Source organism: Schistocerca gregaria, chromosome 6 (assembly GCF_023897955.1).
Source record: "Schistocerca gregaria isolate iqSchGreg1 chromosome 6, iqSchGreg1.2, whole genome shotgun sequence".
Lineage (NCBI taxonomy): Eukaryota > Metazoa > Arthropoda > Insecta > Orthoptera > Acrididae > Schistocerca > Schistocerca gregaria.
The window spans coordinates 39,703,373-39,725,950 of NC_064925.1; the positions used below are offsets into that span (position 1 = coordinate 39,703,373).

A 22,578-nucleotide genomic window follows, 5' to 3' on the forward strand; every position below is an offset into this window, starting at 1 on the left:
GTTTATCACAGGTGGCTTGTTCAGTATTATCTGCAACACATTAAAGTGTTTGATCTGCAAAGCTATTGTGTCTTCTAGATACTCAAGTTTTATTTCAGCTATATAGAATGTAGAGGAATCTTAAGTTATTTAAAAAATTTTGTACAATGTTTTATCCATTTACAGTACATTGTCAAAAATTGAATGTTTTCTATTAGATCAGAGTTTTTCAGGTCAGTGTATTGGTATATTGAAACTTTTTTAACAATTTAAATATCAGATGGATAAAATTATTTTGCAAGTATCTGGAGAAGGAAATGACAGTGTTAACAATCCAGATAACAGAGATTTTCAGGCTGTTATAAGAATTTTTATGATGTCCACTATCAAGATTTTCAACTGTTAATACAACATTTAAGATACTTTATGTACATGTAATGATATTTTCATGCTCATACCCAGCATTTTAGCATATTCTTGGAATCTAAAAATTTTGCATTTTTTGTTCAAAATAAGTTACTCAGTAAATCAGTTAGTTCTATTAGAATGACTGCAGGGAACTATTCACTTTCATAAGAAAATTGTATTGGTGGAAGTACCTTATCTCAGTGCAGATAAATTATGTTTGTTCTGGGGCTTGAGTGTGTAGTTGACACTGAGGTTAAAACAAAGATGTAAAAAAATTTTTAGGGACATTAGAATGTTTTTGTCTGCCTTTCATACATTCTCTTGAAATATTGTGAGTAACATTTTTGAAAGGGTGGTGTACTTCCTTCATTTCATCATAAATGTACCCTGATATTGACAAATTTGGCTGGCTACAAACTTGTTCAACCTCCACCGAACCTAATTCAAAAGTTTCTGATATTTGTGCTTTACGTATTGTGATGAAGTGTATAGAAATATTTTTGGGATGAAAATTGTTCTTTTCAAAATAAGGAGTAAATCATATTACTTCTTCTTGACACTTATATCATTAACAACATTTCTAATTGAAGCCTGCAAAGCTCTTCCAGTGTTCTCATTTTTCACTTTTTCTGCATATGCAGAGATTTACTTCTTAAAACCTGCAACAGCATGCATGTACCAGCATGTAGTGAGTCCTTTATAGTTTCTACACACCTGCCACTCATTTTTCCAGTCTTCCACATCAGCTATTGTGCTTTTTCTGTGCATCATATAATGTCTCCTGTAATTCAGATGCCTTATATTTCTTCAACTTGGACAATTTGGAGTTTTATTTCCTGTTTTTGTTATCTGAAAGCATTTATCAATTCACTGCATTATTTCTAAGCCAATCACCATATTTTCTACACGAAGTATTTGGAATTATTTTTCTGGTATTGATTTCACCTGTGTAGCACTACTCTATCAAATCTCAGCAGGTTCATTTGCATCAAATTTCAACTTGTATGTCCTCTTTACTGTGTGTCCCATGTTGCACTATTGCTCACACAGAGGAAGTGTTGCATACACAAGCACTCCAATACATTTGAGGCCTTACGTGCATGTGTTTTCTGTTGATCTGTCTTGAACTCAGTGTTTCAGTGCCACATTAAATTTTCAATCAGATAACTGTGGAATGTGAATTGCGGTTAGTTTTATAACTTGCATGATACTTGCTGCTTCATCTAGTAAAATCTTAAATGTAGTTGCACATTAAAGGATCACATCTTTCGACATATTTCTTTCATTTTTATTACAGAACCACAAACAAGTATACAGCCAAAAGTAAAGGATAATGAAATAGGGGCTTTGAGGAAAACTATAAATGAGGGACATCATGTTTCACTTTTGTGTTATGCGCAGGGCTACCCGTCTCCCATATTCAGGTATAATTATTCCAGTTCTGATAGTCTCTTCTTAAGTTTTTAAGACGTGCTTAAAGCAGTATCATGAATCTATTTTATGAGCTAAACTAAAAAAAGGTAGAATGACTGCAGAGCAATTCCATTTAAACAATGTTAAACACAGATGCAAATTTTGCAGAACCTCAAACAAGTGTTGCCCCCAAAGTGAAGGAGAGTCATGTATCAAGTGTCAGAATGGCAGCTCAATTGAAAATGACAGTTGTTATCACTTGCATGGTCCAAGGTTTCCCTCTTCCATCATTCAGGTAAAAGTCACTGCATTTTGCAACAATTTTTCATGGTTATTTTTTCAATGCTTTCACAGAACCGTCAACCAGTGTTGCTCCTAAAAAGAAAGAGGGACATGTTACTGGCATTCAGGCATTCTTTGAAAGAGGAAAAGTTGTTACAATGACTTGTTTGGTTCAAAGTTTCCCATTGCCACTTTTCAGGTATTGTGTAAATTATGAATGTGCTTGTTGTATAAGAAGATAAAATTGTATCTTTATTCCCATTTTTTGTATTCTTTTGATGAAAAGCATTTCTGAAAATATTAATATAGATAACCTTCATCTTTAAACTTTGATGCAAGAAACACAATGAAAGTTAAACATGGTGAGACATATGATATTAGAAAAAATAGATCCTTTAAAACTTGTTTTACAAACTTTGTTAGTTGAATTTGTATTCCCTCTGTTTCAACAGTGCTGAAATGTGAATTACTGGAGCTCAATATTCTTCGAAAATCATTGAGCTGTCTTTCTTGTTCTTTTATGCAAAATTTATTTTGTTAAAAGATAAGACAGTGGAAAGTCCTAGGTGGAACACAAACAGTGAAAGTACTAATGTTACCCATTCACTTTTTTGTTGGGACTCTAAGTGATAGACAGGCACATTAATAACTCAGAGCTAAGCTTTAGAAGAATGTTCTTACTCAAAGATAACAGACCAAAAAACACACACATACACACACATACACACACACACACACACACACACACATATGTGCAGATCAGATAAGCTCACTGGACAAGATATTAGTCACCCTCTTAAAATAATACACTGCTTGCTTTGAAGCAGTCCACCCCCTTAAAAGAGCACACTGCTTGTTTTGAGGCACCTTTAATGATACAGAACTTTACTGCATGGTCATGTAAATATTGACCAATGAGTTAGATCATGGCAGTGAAATGGTGCGTTTGTGTCAGGTGGTTGTTGGAATCACCAGAGTAAGAGTGGCTGATGTGCAGACATGACAGAATGGCAGAAAAAAACTATTGTGTATGGACAGGCCCATTTCAACACCTAGAATGAAGTTTTCGAATTTGTTGGTATATTAGTCTGGACTATCCAATGTGTCGTCAAGTGAAGGTATTTCCACTTACAACAGTGTAAAACTCTCTCTTTTTGAATGGGGAAGTTGGGGAGGGGGGGGGGGGGTTGTTTCATAGTGTGGCTAGGTGGCTGGTGCCCACTCATTCAAGTTACTGTGTGGACATGAACCAGGATATTTATTTCAGCACTCTTGTTGACCAAGTGCTGCCCTTCTTTCACATCTCCATAATGATTATGCTGTGGACTCTCCCATCTTCCAAGATGACAACAGCTTTCTTTAAAGGGCTGCATACATACATTCCATATCTGATAAACACTCACACACACCCTATCACATATTAACTGACTTTCTAAAATACCTAATCTTAATCCAACAGAACATATCTGGAAATGTTTGGAACAGTGGCTGAAACTTAGACATCAACATCATGCGATTTTGTAACTCTACTGTATCGATCACAAATGAGTAGCTTGAGATATTTATGGCATTCCTGAAGAAACTTACTGAGTGAGGTAGCACAGTGGTTAGCACAATGGACTCACATTGGGGAAGAGGATGGTTCGAACACGCGTCCAGCCATCCTGATTAGGTTTTCCTTGATTTTCCAGAATCACTTCATACAAATACTGGGATGGTTCCTTTGGAGGTTTGGCTGATTTCCTTCCCTATTCTTCCCTAATCTGAGCATGTGTCCATTTCTGATGACCTTGTTGTCAACAGAACGTTAAACACTTATCTCCCCCTCATCCTTCTGAAGAAATTTGTGACCTTTATCAAGGAAAGAGGTGGCATCATACAGTATTAGCGTGTTGTTCCATGAGGACACCTGGTAAGAGGATGTGAATAACTTGGAACAAGCATGAAGGGATGGTTGAAGGGAACAGAGGATGATGTCTTGGGAAGGACAAAGAAAGGAAATATAGTAGGAATGTGGCACCAGAAATCTAACCCCAGTAGAGGCAGTGGTAGTTGCACGTAGTATTCTACCAAATAAGTGGTATCGGTCAGAAGAAGCATGGGGAACAAGGTGACAAGGTGTGGAGGAAAGCAGGATAAGAAGGAGTGGAGATTAATGAATAGATGAGTCAGAATAGAGTGAGAAGAGGGAATGGCTTTGGAGGAATATGGATAGGACTGAATGTGGGTGTGGTACAGAGACTAACAGAGTGTGAGACCAAGGGATTGAGAGGCCAGTGGTTTGGTTGTAATTATAGTTCTGGTATATACAATTCAGAGTTGTTATTGATAGTTGGGGAGGGGGATCCAAATGACATGAGAAAGACTTCAGTTTGGAAGATGAGCTTGGAATTTGCAAGTGCATAAAAGGGCTCATGACCGAGGGAGCAGCAGCAGTTCTATGATACCTGTGCATGGAATTTTATTTTTGTGGTACCAGGTTTGTGATGCTTACGAATTAGCAGTCCCAAGACTTCAGGGTCTTTGTAATAGGTGCTTTGTAAACCAGAAATGGAATTATTATTATTGTAGATAGGCCATTATGAAATAGCCAGTATTCCAGGGATGGGAGAGGAACTGTATTTTTAATAGGGATAGGGATGTGTTTTTTTTATTATTATTATTTTAAATTATGTACATACCTCTTACTACACAGTGATTGACCATGCTGCTGTACCATCTGTAAAACCACCCCATACCATTTTCTATGAATCACATAGATGAGAATTGTCTTTACAACACATCTTTTGACACTGCAATCTCCTTAAACTCCTCTCTACATGACTCTTCTCCTCCCCCCCCTCCCCCACCCCCCTTCCACACACAAGACACATTTCTCCACTGTAGTCTGACCGGTATGCTCATTAATCACTGTTCTCTACACAGTCTCCAATTGCCTTTGTTTTCTCCTTCTGCCTCCTCAACCTGTCCCAAACTTATGGCTACTGTTTTATTGCATACCATGGTATTACACACACAAAGTTTCTTTTTGTTAGCATTTTCTCTGAGACAGGGTGTTACATCAAATTTTAGCTATGAGATTAATTTTGTATGTGTATTTGTCTATTGCCCAGTGTCTCAATTGTGTAGTCTGTGGTTACATTTAATCCTCAAAGTAAAAATCATTCTCTGGAGCAATATAGTATAGTTATCACTGAATAATTAATGTTGTTCCAGAAGATATGATTTATTAATTTTCATGTAAATTAAATTTTAACTTTTCAGTTTGAAAACAATGAATTAGGAGGTGTAAAAACTTATTATATGACACTGGCACAGTTGATGGTGACCCTTTTTACTGATTCTATCTTCCTCTAATTTCTTCTCTTTTAATTTTGTTTCTTGAGTTATTGAAGTCGATTGTAACTTCAGAAGCCCATGATTAAATGTTTGACTTTTGATTTATAATTTTTTCTAATTAGTTTAATTTTTCTTTTACACATAATTGTTTGTGTATTCTCCAATTTATTTCGAAAGAAAACATCTTTTTGGAATGGAAAAACATGAACAGCATAAATGATTGGCAATCATTTGAATATCTTCCAATATTCACTTATATCTTCATAAAGGGGCAGCTCTTGCATCACTAACTGTCTAAATTATTTGATTTTTTATAGCTCACTGTTCAGTCACATTAATATGACTACCTGTCAAAAGCCTGAATAACCACCTTTTGCAGAGCGTACCATGTGAGACATACTAGTAGAGAGTGAGTCAGTGACGTTTTGGGAGGTACTGGCAGGGATGTGGAGTCACACTGACTCCAGTGCCGTGGCTAGATGTGCGAGGTTCCTCAGTTGAGGATCCAGCGCGTGTGCTGCCTGATCAGATGGTTCCACAAATTCTCACTTGGGTATAAATCCAGGGAGTTTGGTTGCCGGGGGAGTATGGTGAACTCATATTGGGACTCTTCAAACTATGGACGTACACATTGAGCTGTGTGACATGTTGGACTGTCTTGTTGGTAGACACCATTATGCCAAGGAAAAACAAACTGCATGCAGGGATGGACGTGGTCACAAAGGAAGGATGCATACATCTGTTGATACATTGTGCCTTCTTATATGATGAGATCACCCCAGGAAAGTTGTGGAGACATATCCCAGACCATAACACTTCATCTTCTGGCTGGGACAATACTGACAATTGTTGCAGAGTGTTTGCTTTCAGACATTTTGTGCTGTATGCACCAACAGCCATCTGTCCAGTGGATAAAATGTGATTCGTCAGAAAAAGCCACCTGTCACCATTCAGTGGATGTCTAGCTGTGCTATTGGTGTGTTTCCAATCAACAGCAGTCAGCATGGGTGCATGAACCAGGTGCCTGCTGTGGAGGCCCATATGCAGCAACGTTTGCTCAATGGTCATTGAGGAGACACTGTTGGCAGCCCCATTGTTCACCTGGGCAGTAGTTCCACATCTATCTGCCCATGCACATTACCACAGTCATGATTCACATACATATGGTTCATGGTGCACCACAGACACTTCAGTGCCAATTTTGTATAGCACCATTTTGCCATGCACGGTGTACTTTAACCGTGGCAGCATGCAAACAATTTACAAACTTAGTCTTTCAAAAATGCTTCAACCTTTGGCCAAAAGCCAATGCTATGCCTTGTACAATGTCAGAGAAATCACTCCATTTTACATTATGACAACAACTGCAGTGTTTTTGACATCCTCTGACATGCGTGATATACAATCCACTACTAGTGCTGCTACCTGCCATCCACGAGTCGTTAGTGCACCTTGGTTTCAAACTTAAATGGTGTCACATTAATGTGACTGGACCATACATAACATTCATATTTCATCATGTTGCTTCCATCCCAAAAGCAGGAGAACAACCATGCTCAAGAATATTTAACATATCAATGCATACTACATGTTAACAGAAGAGCTGGTTTTATTTCCTTTAACAGCTCTTAAATAAAGTCTTGAAGGATGAGCTTGAAGCAAAAAAAATAACTTTAACTTTTTTGTTCATAGATTAATCTAAAAATTATCACAAAAATCGAAATGTATTCATACTTGAATGAATTAAATATTGTGGCCAAGTATTGTAAAAACAAAATGTGCGTACTCCTTATTTACACGCATTGTGTTATTTAAGAGAGAGAGAAAACTCTTATAAACAAACCAAATCATTGGAAAACTTGGCTTAAAGCATTAAATAATTACAAAAATGTCACAGAAATGAAAAAAAGGTCACTGAAGATAGACATCAGACAAGTGCATTCGACGGTTGTCAATGCTACAAAGAACAGAGCATAATAATGTGCTGGAAAGTACATATAAAGATTTGGCATTGCACTGATGTGTGTTTGTAATGGAGGATTAACACATTTTGTGAATAATAGAAAAAGTATTGACCCACAGTGTGTGAAAAATGTGCCAAGCTAAAATGTGCCCCAAGGGGGCAATGTTGTTGGTTCTCCGGTGCATGCTCACGCAGTATGGCTGCAGCAGCAACAGCTGTGCAGTTTGTTACTGGACTATCTTCTCATGGCACCCTTTAAAGTGCGGTATTGAGTTCGCTTCAAAGGGTCGTACTATCCTTGTGGCATAACAATCATACTCCTATGTATAAAATGATACCGTGTTCCTATTAATTGAATATCTCTACAAAAGCACAAGGTAGTGCACTGTGTGTTACAGTGATCAAAATGAATCATATTCAGTTGTCATATTCAGTAGGAAAGATATGTTAAAATGGAACTGAATGTTCATGTAAATACAATAACTAGCAACACTAAAATAATATAAACTGTTTTAGTTCTTACTAATCACTTAAGTATGCCTGAAGAGTGTTGTACTTGTGCAGAGGACTATTCCTTAATAAGATGAGATTTATTGTGCAAATGCAGTATGCACCATGCAGTTAAAAATGTGAAACACAAACACAAAAATAAAGACAAATTAAAGGAAAAGGGTAAATGCCACTTAGTTCAGAAGCACAGGGTTCTGGTCTGTGGATGAGTCAGTGGAATCACCCAAGTATATAATTACATTTTCAGTATTACTCTCTACACTCACTCCATTTTTCCATTATTCTTTAACAGCCATATCTGTCTCTGAATTCCTGCCACAGTGAAGCTTTAGTTATTTTTTGCTATGTAATGTTTAATCTATGCCCATATAATTTTGATGGCATTGGAGGGGCAATGGTATGATGGAGCTAAGAACCCCGTGGCCACATTCTGTAGCTACCTCATCCTTAACGTACTGTTCAAACTGCAACTTAATTTTTTTCACTGTCTCTATGAGGTGCACCTTATGTACATCAACCTGACTTTTCACATTGTGGTGTTCCAGTGTTGGGCTTTTTTCATTGCCATCATTGGAGGTTTATCTTCAATAAATGAATGATAGGGGTATTATCCATCATAATGACATATGGCCAATTCGGGTTTTCCAATTATTTGCCTCTTGAACCATTTCAGAAAACTGTTGTTGTTCATCATCTCCTCATAGTATTGACTTGTTTCTCTCTATTTGTAAATGCAGAGATGTTAAGCACGAAACCAGATGCAGTTCCAGCACACAAGACAAGAATTCTTGCACTCTTTCCCACTGAACAACAGAACCTCCCACAGATGCTACCATCTGTCAAGTCTTTTCTGATGGAATGACTGGAGTTTATCCAATTTTCGTTGAGCCACACAATGTTTTCAAACAGCACATTAACTTTATTGCTTTAAAGTTGACAATGCCACGCTACGATGTCACTCCTCCCCATTATAATTTTCCATCTATTAATTCTTTGTACCAGAAACTTAGGACTCTGACAACAGTTAACAGAGACATCTTGCTGGTGTATGGAGTTTTGATGAAATAGGTTCTTCCTCTTGTGCACAGTATTTCTCCTTAGGAAGTCCATTTTTATGTATCTTTAATGCATGTACATTTCTCCCAACTACCTTCATTAGAAGCAATAGAGTTGCACCATTGTCTCTCTCCTTCTCAAAATATTCCCACACCGAGCACACCAACTCACGTGTCTGACCACAAAAAACATGGGCAGTTCGCTGAACTTTCTGTTTAGCAGCCACACTATTTTTCATATTTCCTCTCCATGCTTCAGACATTTTGTGGCCCAGGTCTTTCCTTCTTATAAAGGTAGGAGTAAACAGTATGTTTTTGTATTTGGAGGAGAAAGTTGGTGAGTGACATTTCATGAAAAGATATTGTAACAAAAAATCTCCTTGTTTTAATGATACCATCCCAACTCATTTATCATATCCATGACACAGTCTTCCATATTCACAACAATACAAAATCAACTGTTTGTCTTTGAACTTTTTCAGTATCCTCTGTCAGTTTTTTCTGGCAAGAATCCCATACCACACAGCAGTGCTCCAGACGAGGTCAGACAAGTGTAATGTAGCCCGTTTCTTTAGTAGATTTATTGTATCTTCTAAATGTTCTGCCACTAAAATGACGTATTGGGTTCACTTTACCTACTGATAATTCCAATTTAAGTTGTTTGTAATTGTGATCCCTTGGTATTTATTTTGAATTGACAACCTTTAACTTTGTATGCTTTATTGTGTGGTTGAAATTTAATGTAATTATTTATTTTTTACTTTTTAAATGTAGTACTCATGTTTAGAACCTCACTCATACATCAGTCCACTACTCCCTTACTCCCAGTAGCTTTCACCCAGGTATATACACTGAGGGGACAAACAAACTGGTACACCTGCCTGAGATTGTGGTAGGATGGACTCAACCAATATCTGAAGTAGTGCTGGATGGAATTGACACCATGAATTCTGCAGGGCTGTCCATACATCCATAAGAGTACAATGGGTAGAGATCTCTTCTGTACATCATGTTGCAAGGCTCTAAGATATGCTCAATAATGTTCATGTCTGGGGAGTTTGATGGGCAGCGGAAGTGTTTGAACTCAGAAGAGTGTTCCTGGAGCCACACTGTAGCAATTCTGATCGTGTGGGGTGTCGCATTGTGCTCTTGGAATTGCCCAAGTCTGTCACAATGCACAGTGGATATAAATGGATGCAGGTGATCAGACAGAATGCTTATGTATGTGTCACCTGCCTCAGAGTCATATCTGGTCATATCAGGTATCCCATATCACTGCAGCTGCACACTTTCAACACCATTACAGAGGCTCCACCAGCTTTAACAGCCTCCTGCTGACATGATGCAAGGTCCATGGATTCATTTGTGTAAATTAACACACACACACACACACACACACACACACACACACTTTTCCCGCTTGGTAAGTCTTGGAATCTTTGTTTTTAATATATTTTTTCCATGTGGAAGTTTCTTTCACCATATATAGAAAGAAACTTCCACATGGGAAAAATATATTAAAAACAAAGATTCCAAGACTTACCAAGCGGGAAAGTGCCGGTAGATAGGCACAATAAATAAAACACACACACAGAATTTCTAGCTTTCGCAAACGGCGGTTGCTTCTTCAGGAAAGAGGGAAGGAGGGGGAAAGACGAAAGGATAAGGGTTTTAAGAGAGAGGGTAAGGAGTCATTCCAATCCCGGGAGCAGAAAGACTTCCCTTAGGGGGAAAAAGGACAGGTGTACACTCGCGCGCGCACACACACACACACACACACACACACACACACACACACACACACATATATCCATCCGCACATATACAGACACATATGTGCGGATGGATATGTCTGCTGTGTCTGCTTGTGTCTGTATATGTATGGATGGATATGTGTATGTGTGTGTGTGTGTGTGTGTGTGTGTGTGTGTGTGTGTGTGTGTGTGTGTGTGTGTGTGTGTGTGTGTGCGTGCGTGCGTGCGTGCGTGCGCGCGCGCGTGCGTGCGTGCGAGTATATACCTATCCTTTTTTCCCCCTAAGGTAAGTCTTTTCACTCCCGGGATTGGAATGACTCCTTACCCTCTCCCTTAAAACCCACATTCTTTCGTCTTTCCCTCTCCTTCCTTCTTTCTTGAAGAAGAAACCATTCGTTGCGAAAGATAGAAATTTTTTTGTGTGTGTTTGTGTGTTATTTTATTGTGCCTGTCTACCGGCACTTTCCCACTTGCTAAGTCTTGGAATCTTTGTTTTTAATATATTTTTCCCATGTGGAAGTTTCTTTCATTTTATTTAATTCTATTATATATATATATATATATATATATATATATATATATATATATATATATATATATATATATATATTAAAAACAAAGATTCTAAGACTTACCAAGCGGGAAAGCGCCGGCAGACAGGCACATGAACAAAACAAACAAACACACACACAGAATTACGAGCTTTTGCAACTGGCAGTTGCTTCGTCAGGAAGGAAGGAAGGAGAGGGAAAAATGAAAGGATGTGGGTTTTAAGGGAGAGGGTAAGGAGTCATTCCAATCCCGGGAGCGGAAAGACTTCCCTTAGGGGAAAAAAAGGACAGGTGTACACTCGCACACACACACACATATCCATCCGCACATACACAGACACAAGCAGACATATTTAAAGGCAAAGAGTAAGGGCAGAGATGTCAGTCGAGGCGGAAGTACAGAGGCAAAGAAGTTGTTGAAAGACAGGTGAGGTATGAGTGGCGGCAACTTGAAATTAGCGGAGGTTGAGGCCTGGCGGATATCGAGAAGAGAGGATATACTGAAGGGCGAGTTCCCATCTCCGGAGTTCGGATAGGTTGGTGTTGGTGGGAAGTATCCAGATAACTCGGACGGTGTAACACTGTGCCAAGATGTGCTGGCCGTGCATCAAGGCATGTTTAGCCACAGGGTGATCCTCATTACCAACAAACACTGTCTGCCTGTGTCCACACACAAACATACAAAATTCAAGCTTTCGCAACCAATGGTTGCTTCATCAGGAAAGGGAGAGGGAAAGACGAAAGGATGTGGGTTTTAAGGGAGAGGGTAAGGAGTTATTTCAATTCTGGGAGCAGAAAGACATACCTTAGGGGGAAAAAAGGACAGGTATACACTCGTGCACATACACATATCCATCTGCACATACGCAGACACAAACAGACATCTGTAAAGGCAAAGAGTTTGGGCAGAGATGTCAGTCGAGGTGGAAGCACAGAGGCAAAGATGTTGTTGAATGAGAGGTGAGGTATGAGTGGCGGCAACTTGAAATTAGCGGAGGTTGAGGCCTGGCGGGTAACGAGAAAATAGCATATAGTGAAGGGCAAGTTCCCATCTCTGGAGTTCTGACAGGTTGGTGTTAGTGGGAAGTATCCAGATAACCCGGACAGTGTAACACTGTGCCAAGATGTGCTGGCCATGCACCAAGGCATGTTTAGTCACAGGGTGATGCTCATTACGAACAAACACTGTCTGCCTGTGTCCATTCATGTGAATGGGCAGTTTGTTGCTGGTCATTCCCACATAGAAAGCTTCACAGTGTAGGCAGGTCAGTTGGTAAATCACGTGGGTGATTTCCCATGTGGCTCTGCCTTTGATCGTGTACACCTTCCAGGTTACAGGACTGGAGTAGGTGGTGGTGGGAGGGTGCATAGGACAGGTTTTACACTGGGGGTGGTTACAAGGGTAGGAGCCAGAGGGTAGAGAAGGTGGTTTGGGGATGAACTAAGAGGTTACAAAGGTTAGATGGACGGCGGAAAGACACTATTGGTGGAGTGGGGAGGATTTCATGAAGGATGGATCTCATTTGAAAGCTTGTGTCTGTGTCTGTTATGTGCGGATGGATATGTGTGTGTGCGCAAGTGTATACGTGCCCCTTTTTCCCCCCAAGGTAAGTCTTTCAGCTCCTGGGATTGGAATGACTCCTTATCCTCTCCCTTAAAACCCACATTCTTTCGTTTTTCCCCCTCCTTCCCTCTTTTACCGAGCGAGGTGGCGCAGTGGTTAGCACACTGGACTCGCATTCGGGAGGACGACGGTTCAATCCCGTCTCCGGCCATCCTGCTTTAGGTTTTCCATAATTTCCCTAAATCGCTTCAGGCAAATGCTGGGATGGTTCCTTTGAAAGGGCACGGCCGATTTTCTTCCCCATCCTTCCCTAACCCGAGCTTGTGCTCCGTCTCTAATGACCTCGTTGTCGAAGGGACGTTAAACACTAACCACCACCACCACTCCTTCCCTCTTTCCTGATGAAGCAACCGTGGGTTGCGAAAGCTTGAAATTTGTGTGTGTGTTTGTGTTTGTTATTGTTTCTATCAATGTACCAACACTTTCTCCCCATGCAACACTGGAACATGAGCAGGACAGCTCAAAAGTTAATGTGCATTATGCCATTTTGTTGACAAAGTTTTGTGGCCCTTACTTACTTGATGTCAATACAGTTACTGGAGCAACATATCTTAGAATACTGCAAAACTGGCTTGTTCCTCAAACAAATGCAGATTCAGGAGATTACAGTCTCCAGAAGGGTGGAGCTCCACCACATTGGCATCTGAATGTTTGACATTTCTTGAATGAGTCTCTGTCTCAGTGATAGATAGGTCACATGGGCAATGAAAACTAACACTTCAGTTCTGACCAACAAAGTCTCCTGATACATGCCTTGTGATTTTTTCTTGTGGGGTTTGTGAAGAGAGTAGTTCATGTACCACCTGTCCCCACAGATTTGAATGACCTAAAAAGATATATGTGGTGAACTCAGTGATGCAAGACATTAATCATTGACTGTGGGGTGAATTCAGTTACCATGTAACTGTTATCGGGACCGACGACCGTTGCAGTCTGGTCCCTTTAATCCTACAAACCAACCAACCAACCTAAGTGTTATCCGTGCAGTCAGAGAAGGGCATATTGAACATCTATATATACTTCTTTGTCTGTGTAATCAAATGTAATTTACAGAATTAAAATAGGACATATTATTCTTGTAGTCTTCAGTCTAAAGACTGGTCTGATGTAGCTGTCCAAGCTTCTCTATCCTGTGCAAGCTTCGTCATCTCCAAGTGACTACTGCAACAAGCATCCTTCTTAATCTGCTTAGTGTATTCTTTTCTTGGTTTCCCTCTATGATTTTTACCCCCACACCTTCCTCCAATAATAAATTGGTGATCTCTTGATGCCTCAGAATGTGTGCTGGACCAGTCCCTTTCTTTAGTCAAGTTGTTCCAAAAAAATTTTGTCTCCCAAGTTCTGTTCAGTACCTATTCATTAGTTACATGATCTATCCATGTAATCTTCAGCATTCTTCTGTAGCACAACAATTCAAAAGCTTCTATTCTCTTCTTGTATAAACTGTTTATTGTCCATGTTTCACTTATTTAAGTGGCTAACTCCAGACAAACACTTTCAGAAAGGACTTCCTAACACTTAAGTCTATATTCAATGTGTACAAATTTTTCATCTTTGGAAACAGTTCTCCTGCCATTGCTAATCTACATTTTATAAACTATCTACTTTGATCATCATCAGTTCTTTTTCTGTGCAAATAGTAAAACTCATCTAGTGCCTTAAGTCTTATTTGCTAGTCTAATTCACTCAGCATCGCCTGGACTAATTTTATTACATTCCATTATCATTGTTATCTTTTGTGTATGTTCAATAAGTGCTGCTTCAGTAACCTCCTCATCACCCATGCACTGCTTCCCATGGAGTGCATCCTCCAAACAGTTGGAAGATGGAAGGTGCAAATCCAGGCTGTAAGGTGGATGAGGGAGAATGCCCAGTGCAGTTTTGTGAGCCCCTCTTGGGTGTACAGACTTCCAGACTGCTGTGAGGCCTTGCATTGTTATGGAGAAGACGAAACAATTAGTTCACATTATGAACTTTGTGCTATGAAAGTTGATTTTAATCTAAAAAACAAGAGAAAGACACAACAAAATGTAATATAACAGCATATTATATCTACCACATAGTTCATTTATTGTATGTAAAAAAGAAAACATGAATTACATGCCACTGATGATGCTTTCCAAGTAAATGAAGCAAAATGCGCATGGAATCGAAGGAACTGCTTTCACTTGGTTGCATAGACAGTATATACCTACAAGGAGCGCAAGAAGAATAAATTCGTTTGCATTTTTGTGTTGATGATGCTCTGAAGTCATTTGTTCAATTTCCTAACGGTAACACATTACGCTTCAGAGTTGATCATTGCAGCACGAGGGCGAACATCAAACAGATTCACCTTTTGAGAGTCCCAGAAGACCATCACCAAGACCTTACTGGCTTAGGGTGTGGCTTTGAACTTTTTCTTCAGGGGAGTAGTATGGTACCAATCCAAGGATTGCCATTTTGTTTCTGGTTCAATGTGATGAACCCATGTTTCATTACTTGTGATGATGTTCAACAAAAAATTATCATGATCAGCCTCATAACATGCAAGCAATACACATAGATGGTCCTTTGTTGCTCTTTATGGTCTTCTAAGGTGGCAAGCAACCCAGCAGCCATACACCTCTGCTTATCTTAACTGGTGGACAAGTGTGTCACCACTACGAATAGAGGTGTCCAATTGGGCAGTGAGGTGTTTGATTGTGATCACCTTGAGTGATACTCTCTGAATGTTCCAATATTGCAGGAGTCGCAGCTGTGTGAGGCAGGTTGGCATGTGCAACAATGTTGTGATGATGGTAAACACCTTGTCCTATGACTCACTGTGCTTTTGTTCCATGCCAGGTCTCAGTAGACATTCTACAAGAGCCATAAATATCTTTGAAGCTCTGGTTTCTCACCAAAAGAAACTCAGTGACAGCTATCTGCTTGGAATCCTCCATTACCAGTGCTATTTTGAAGGCTATGTATGGTGCCGCCACCTACCAGAACTTCATGAAACTATAGAGGCTGAAACAGGAATATTCCATAATGTCTCACAACAAATTCCACATTTTTTCAACCAAAACTGACTGAGAAAAAATGTGTTGCAGTACTTACTCAATGCCCTTCTATATCCTCCATTCAAGACACTGTCCATTCCATTCAGCTGCTTGTGCAAATCCTTTACTGTCACTGACAGAATGGTAATGTCATCAGCGAACCTTAAAAGTTTTTTTTTTCTTCTCCCTAAGTTTTAATTCCTACAAATTTTTCTTTGGTTTCCTTTACTGCTTGGTCACTGTACAGACTGAATAACATTAGGGGTAGGCTACAACCCTGTCTCACTCCCTTCTCAACCATGATTCCCTTTTGTGCGCCTCGACCCATAACTATTGCCTGGTTTCTGTACAACTTGTAAGTAGCCTTTCACTCCCTGTATTTTACCTATGCTACCTTCAGAATTTCAAAGAGAGTATTCTGGTTAACGATTTCACAAGCTTTCTCCAAGTTTACAAATGCTATAAACATAGGTTTTCTTTTCCTTAACTAATTTTCTAAGAAACGTCGTAGAGTCAGTATTGGCTTATGTGTCCCTACATTTCTCTACAATTCGAACTGGTCTCCCTAGAGGTTGGCTTCTACCAATTTTTCCATTCTTCTGTAAAGTATTCATGTTGGTATTTTGCAACCATGACTTATTAGTCAGATAGTTCAGTAATAGTCACATCTGTCAGCTCCTGATTTCTTTCTAATTGGAATTATTACATTCTTCTTGAGGTCTGAGGCTATTTCCCTTGCTCATACATGTTGCACACCAGATGGAATAGTGTCGCCTTGACTGGCTCTACAAAGGCTGTTCTTGGTACTCCAGGGGCCTTATTTGACTTGTGTCTTTCAGTGCTCTGTCAAATTCTTCTCACAGTTATCATATCTCCCACCTCATCTTCATCTACATCCTCTTCCCATTTTATTATATTGCCTTCAAATTCACCTCCCTTGTATAGGCCCTCAGTATACTCCTTCCACTTTTCAGCTTTCCTATCTTTACTTAGAACGGGTTTTCCATCTGAGCTATTGACATTCATACAGCTGCTGCTCTTTTCTCCAAAAGCCGCTTTAATTTTCCTATTGGTAGTATCTGTCTTTCCCCTAATGAAACATGCATTTGAATCTTTACATTTGTCCCCATTCCTGCTTAGCCATTTTGCACTTCTTGTCAATCTCATTTTTTTAAAAAATTTGTATTCCCTCTAGCCTGCTTCATTTGTTGAATTCTTGTATTTTCTCCTTTCTTTGGCTGAATTCAGTATATCCTGTGATATCCAAGGGTTTTTATTAGACCATGTCGTTTTACATATTTGATCATGCCTTCATTATTTTATCTCTCAAGGCTAAAAATTTGTCTTTTACTGCATTATTTTTTCCTGTTGTAGTCAATTGTTGTCTGATACTCTATCTGAAACTCTCAAAAACCGTTCATTCTTTCAGATTTCCTAGATCTCATCTTCTTAATTTCCTTCTTTTTACAATTTCTTTCATTTTAATCTGCAGTCCATAACCAACAAATTGTGGCCAGAATCCACATGTGCCACTGGAAATGTATTCAATTTGAAATCTGGTTAAACACAGTGTCACAGATGATTAAATTATGCTCTTTGCAAAATTCTACCACATGGTTTCCTCTTTTAATCCTTTCCCCCAGCCGCGCAGTCCAGGGTGCCTCGTCATGGTTCTCGCGGCTCCCCCTACCGAAGATTCGAGTCCTCCCTTGGGCATGGGTGTGTGTGTTGTCTTTAGCATAAGTTAGTTTAAGTAGTGTGTAAGCTTAGAGACTGATGACCTCAGCAGTTTGGTCCCAAAGGAACTTACCACAAATTTCCTAATTTCCTTTTGCCCAACCATGTGAGGCAGTGCAGTGGTTAGCACACTGGAATTGCATTTGGAAGGGTGATGGTTCAAACCAATGTCCGACCATCCATATTTATGTTTTTCATGATTTCCATAAATTACGCCAGGTAAGTCCTGAGTCTGCTGAGCTAATTGGCATATACTTTAAACTTGTACTATTGTGGTGGGTGTGGGCTTAGTATCTACCTTGGCTATGAAAATACCTTGAATGTGCTGTTCATAGTAGCTTATCCGCATTCCTGTTTTCTTATGCAGTGCTAAGCCTACTCATGTACTACCCTATTTGAATTTTAATTTAAAGCCCTGTATTCACCTGACAAGAAGCCATGTACCTCCAGACACTAAAGATAATTAATTCCTACTGTATCTAACTTTAACCTTGTGATTTCTATTTTTAAATTTTGTTACCTTCCTACCCAATTAAGGGATCTAACAGCCCCCACTCTGACCAGCAGAATGCCAGTTTTGTTTCTCCTGATGATGACATCCTCCTGAGTAGCCCCTGGCCAGAGATCTGAATGGGGGACTGTTTTATGTCAGGAATATTTTATCCAGGAAGATGCCACCATCATTTAACCACACTGTAGACATGCATATCATTGGGTAAAATTATGGATGTAGTTTTCCCTCGCTTCCAGTCGTTTGAAGTGCAACATATAGTTCAGGAAATATGGCCAACTGCAACTGTGTCCATGTTTTTAAATTATCCTATGTATCTGTGTCATATGAATTAGGGACAAAAGGGATATGTTTTTATCTCAATAGCTTAGCCTATCTTGTTGCTGTATATAACAGTGTAGGTTGGCACAAGTTTCACATGTGGCAGTGTGTACCCCCCATAAGAGCTGATTTTAGCTCATTTCTTAGATAAAAGATACTTTTAGGAAACAATACATGCATAAGTCACTAGCTTGAAATAAGAGTTAAGTGGACAAAACATGTAACAAAGTTATGCATCCCTCCAAACCCTATCATTTGCCAAAACTTTCATTTTGATATCATGAAGTATTCATGAAATAAAATGAGTGTAATGCCTCAAGCCCTGTACAAACCTATGCTTATTTAGTTTGTGTTACTACATCAGTATTTTTGTGAATGACTACATTATTTCACTTGCATTGAAAGAAAGAAAGTTGGTTACTCAATGTATCTGCGATAATTACTGCAGATGCTTACCAAATTTCGTATCCCCATTTCAGAACCAACTAACAATATTGCTCCCAAATTTCCTGGCAAGAAGTACGAAGGAGGAGAAATTCTAACAGCACCATACAATGAGGTTGTTTTCTTAGGCTGCCAGGTAGTCGGTTATCCAGCCCCTGTTTTTCGGTAAGTTGTTTACAGGAGTCAATTGAAAGATAATAGCTTCCCCAGAAAACTCTTTTATTTTGTTTAAAGGACTTAACAGATGACATTAATTCTCAGATATCGCTTGCCGTCAGTGAGAATTATGTGACTGGACATCAATAATAGACCTACACTGCAAACATTGCAGTGTTATGTAACAGAAACATACCCACCATCATCATATTCTGCACATATTAGGCTTTACTTGTTACCCCTACTTCTAGATATTCGCCTGTCATCCTATCTGGTTTTGGGTCGGCCCATGTTTCTTTGTTCTGATGATTTGCACTTTACTAGTATTTTTAGTAGTCTGTAATATAATTGTATGGATAAAATCATTCTCACCAAGTGGTGGCAGGAGAAGACATGTGTAAAGGTTAAGGAAATGAGCAAACTTTCGGAGCCAGTGGCACCTTCTGCTAGCAGAACAACTGAAAGGACAGGAAGAGGATTGAAGGAAAAGGATTGATGAGGTCTAGGAACTGGGGAGAGTTATACAAATGTCTCCCACAAACCTGGATCAGGGAATGCTTACTGGATGGGTAAGTCTCCTCTGACCAGGGGATCTGGGAGACGATCTTAAACTATCCTATTTCCTAAACATCATCAGTCCTTTTCCTTCATTCCTCTTTTTGTCCCTTCAGTCCTGCTAGCAGAAGGTGCTGCTGGTTCTGGAAGCTTGCCCATTTCCTTAGCCTTAACATGTGTTTCCTCCTGCCACCACTTGGTGAGTAGATTTTTTATCTATCCAATTATATCATATTTTTAAAAATTGATTAGCTTGATTGACATTTTTGGTAGGCTGCCACCCTTTATCCTACTGATGTGCTCTTTCCATTTCTCTCTATATTCTTGTATTTTTTTAAATTTATGGACATCAGCTCTAATTCTGCCCTTATTTCTATATCTCACTTTTGATCCTGTCTTATGTGTCCTCTTATGGTCTGAAAAAAATCTTATTTCAAAACTCTGGATTTTTGGTGCACACTTTTTTGTTGTTATCGATGTTTTGTTCCCATACATTACAACAGGAAGTGACAGCCGTGTACAAAAATTTCAGAAGTCCCTCTTTCTTTACGTGCCTTTGTAAAATTCATTTAGTCATCCCATTCATTAAGTTAACCTATCTCACTTTTATGCTGAAAACCAGTTTTGTGTTCATGTGATATATTTCATCATAAGTATTTAAAATTTGTTAAGTGCCCTATTGTATACCTGGGAGAAAGCTACTGGGTGTAGGGGAGTAGTGGAATGATGTAAGAGTGAGATCCTACATGTGAGTCACTTTGAGACTGTCATTCTTAAAATGAGCTGCTTTTGAATGGTCTGTGTATTCCACCACTTTGCAGAAAATCAGCGACCGACCCTTTTCAGGGTTCTTCTATGTCAATTTTGCCTTCAGTGAGATTGCTAGTGAAGCATCCAAATATATCTATTGTTTCTTTGACAGGTATCCATATGTGATGGTCACTTATATAGTACTGCATGCTTTTCGGAGCCTCTCAATGATAAAAATCTAAATAGTTTTTCGTTAATGTTGATTTGTCATAGATCTGTCACTCGAAGCACTTTTGTAGATATACATGATACTCAGGCACTTGAAGTATGTGCCATGGATTGTTCACAGCAACCAGAGAGGAGCATATATCATGGAAAAATCTTAATTTGACTGTTCATAGAACAGGAGGCATTTAGGAACACTAACAGTTCTGAACTTGGGAGACATGCTATTTGGCAGACGTTTCATGGCACAATCACTCCCTAGTTCTGAATCTGTAGAAGTCGCTAGTAGTCAGAAGATATCAGGTCTTTAGGCTTTTCTTTGCCCCACTCCCAATCTTGACTCCACATGAAGTCTTTTACTACATACAATAAAGGCTGCTACAATGCTGCATGCAGTATTGATATTGTATCTGCTTTGCTTTCGTGAACTGAAATTCTGGATCTTAGAAAATAACACAGGAACACGTCCATCATTATCCAACTCAAAATACAATTAACCACAGTTTGTGACACTAGAAAGTGCTTTTAGATGTTATTTACTTTCTGTCTTCAACTTTTATGTTATGTCAGATTTAGTTACTTTTCTAGAGGGTTGGTCTGCTTACTGAATGTGTAGCATAAAAAAGCAATACTACATAATTTTCTTCCAAATAAAATTAAAAATATGTAAAAGCATATAATTGTAATGAAATATGTAAAAAAGTTATGATAAAATGAAATGCTGACAACATGATTCGTGAGCAGTTACACTTTTCCCATGTGTAGGAGCAAAGAAAAAGAATATATAATTGCATAAAAATCTGAGCTGCAGCTGGTCTTGCAAGTGAGCTTACAGTGTAGCAACTGCTGTTTAGAAGTGTAGAACCACTCTAGTGTTTCTAGACAGTTTCTTGAATCCCATCTGATGTTCACAAGACTCTTATTTCTCATTAATTTCCAGAATGGAATTTGTAGCAAGATAATGATTAACATCACACTGCACCCATGGGTTAACATACTTTCCACTGGCTAAAAAGTTACACCATTATTTGATTTATGTAGCTGTTATGTGGGTCATGTCCCTGACTGGAATGATCTACTGGATATTATCTAGCAATGCTCCTTTGATATGCCATGCAGCATCTGTATGGTACAATGTATCATGGACTTATTGCTTGCCTCGCAGTTGGAAGGGACTTACTCCCCACAAAAGTAGTCTGTGGTTCCAGTGTTTTTCGTCTTTCTCTCTCTTTATGCCAGTTTAATTTTTAACAAATATTTCAGAAGTTTACACATGATCTGTATGCTTTTCACATTTACTTCCTGTAGAGTGCTTAACCTATAAATTATTTAATTGGTATTGTTTCTTTCAAAGGTATGATTGGAAAGATATAGCCAACATGGTATGAGATTATCCTGAAAGGCAGGGTGAAAATTGAGAAAGATACATTAACACAAAGGGTACTGTATAGCAATTCCTTTTTTTCCTCTGTTACCTTTGTTTCTTCAAAGTTGATTATTTGTAGGGACCGAAAACATTTGCATTTTGCGATTAATGCGAAATAGATGTGAATTCTGCCTCAAAATGCGAAAATGTGAAATTATTCAATAGAGGCTGTGTCATAACAAATTATATCCAGATGAGCTGTTTATTAGAGTTAATTTAAATACCTTTATTTTCCGCATACAGTATCGAAAATGTAAGCAGTTACATTATACATCATCTGGCAAAGTCCAGTTTGGAAAGATAATGTGTGCAAGACTGTACTTGCAAAATAAAGGGTACGTACACAGACATTTCAAACCACTCAATGATCTAGTGCCATGCCAGTTGTGGGCAGTTGAATGGTGTGTTTAAGAGACACATTGCGTAATCTAGTACTCAGCCACAGGATCTAGCATTTTATAAGAAAGAAATGCATATGTTTGTTTGTTAGAACTGATTGTTCCCCAATGGCGGTAAAAATTCTAGTCTACTTACACTACTGGCCGTCTGCGA

General features: G+C 38.9%; 1 protein-coding gene across 24 annotated transcripts in view; it reads left to right on the forward strand.

The window, feature by feature from the left end:
• Window positions 1–22,578, forward strand: part of LOC126278103 (Down syndrome cell adhesion molecule-like protein Dscam2) — an 810,453-nt gene that overhangs the window by 416,882 nt on the left and 370,993 nt on the right. For 3 of the 24 annotated variants that reach the window (XM_049977955.1, XM_049977965.1, XM_049977957.1), the window contains exon 7: window positions 2,155–2,281. The exons of 19 other annotated variants lie outside the window; for them this stretch is intronic. In XM_049977955.1, the coding sequence (XP_049833912.1) occupies window positions 2,155–2,281 (127 nt within the window). Of the gene's footprint in view, window positions 1–1,968; window positions 2,096–2,154; window positions 2,282–18,949; window positions 19,080–22,578 lie in introns of all 24 variants that reach the window. 2 more of the 24 variants (XM_049977956.1, XM_049977967.1) reach the window with 2 other exon arrangements.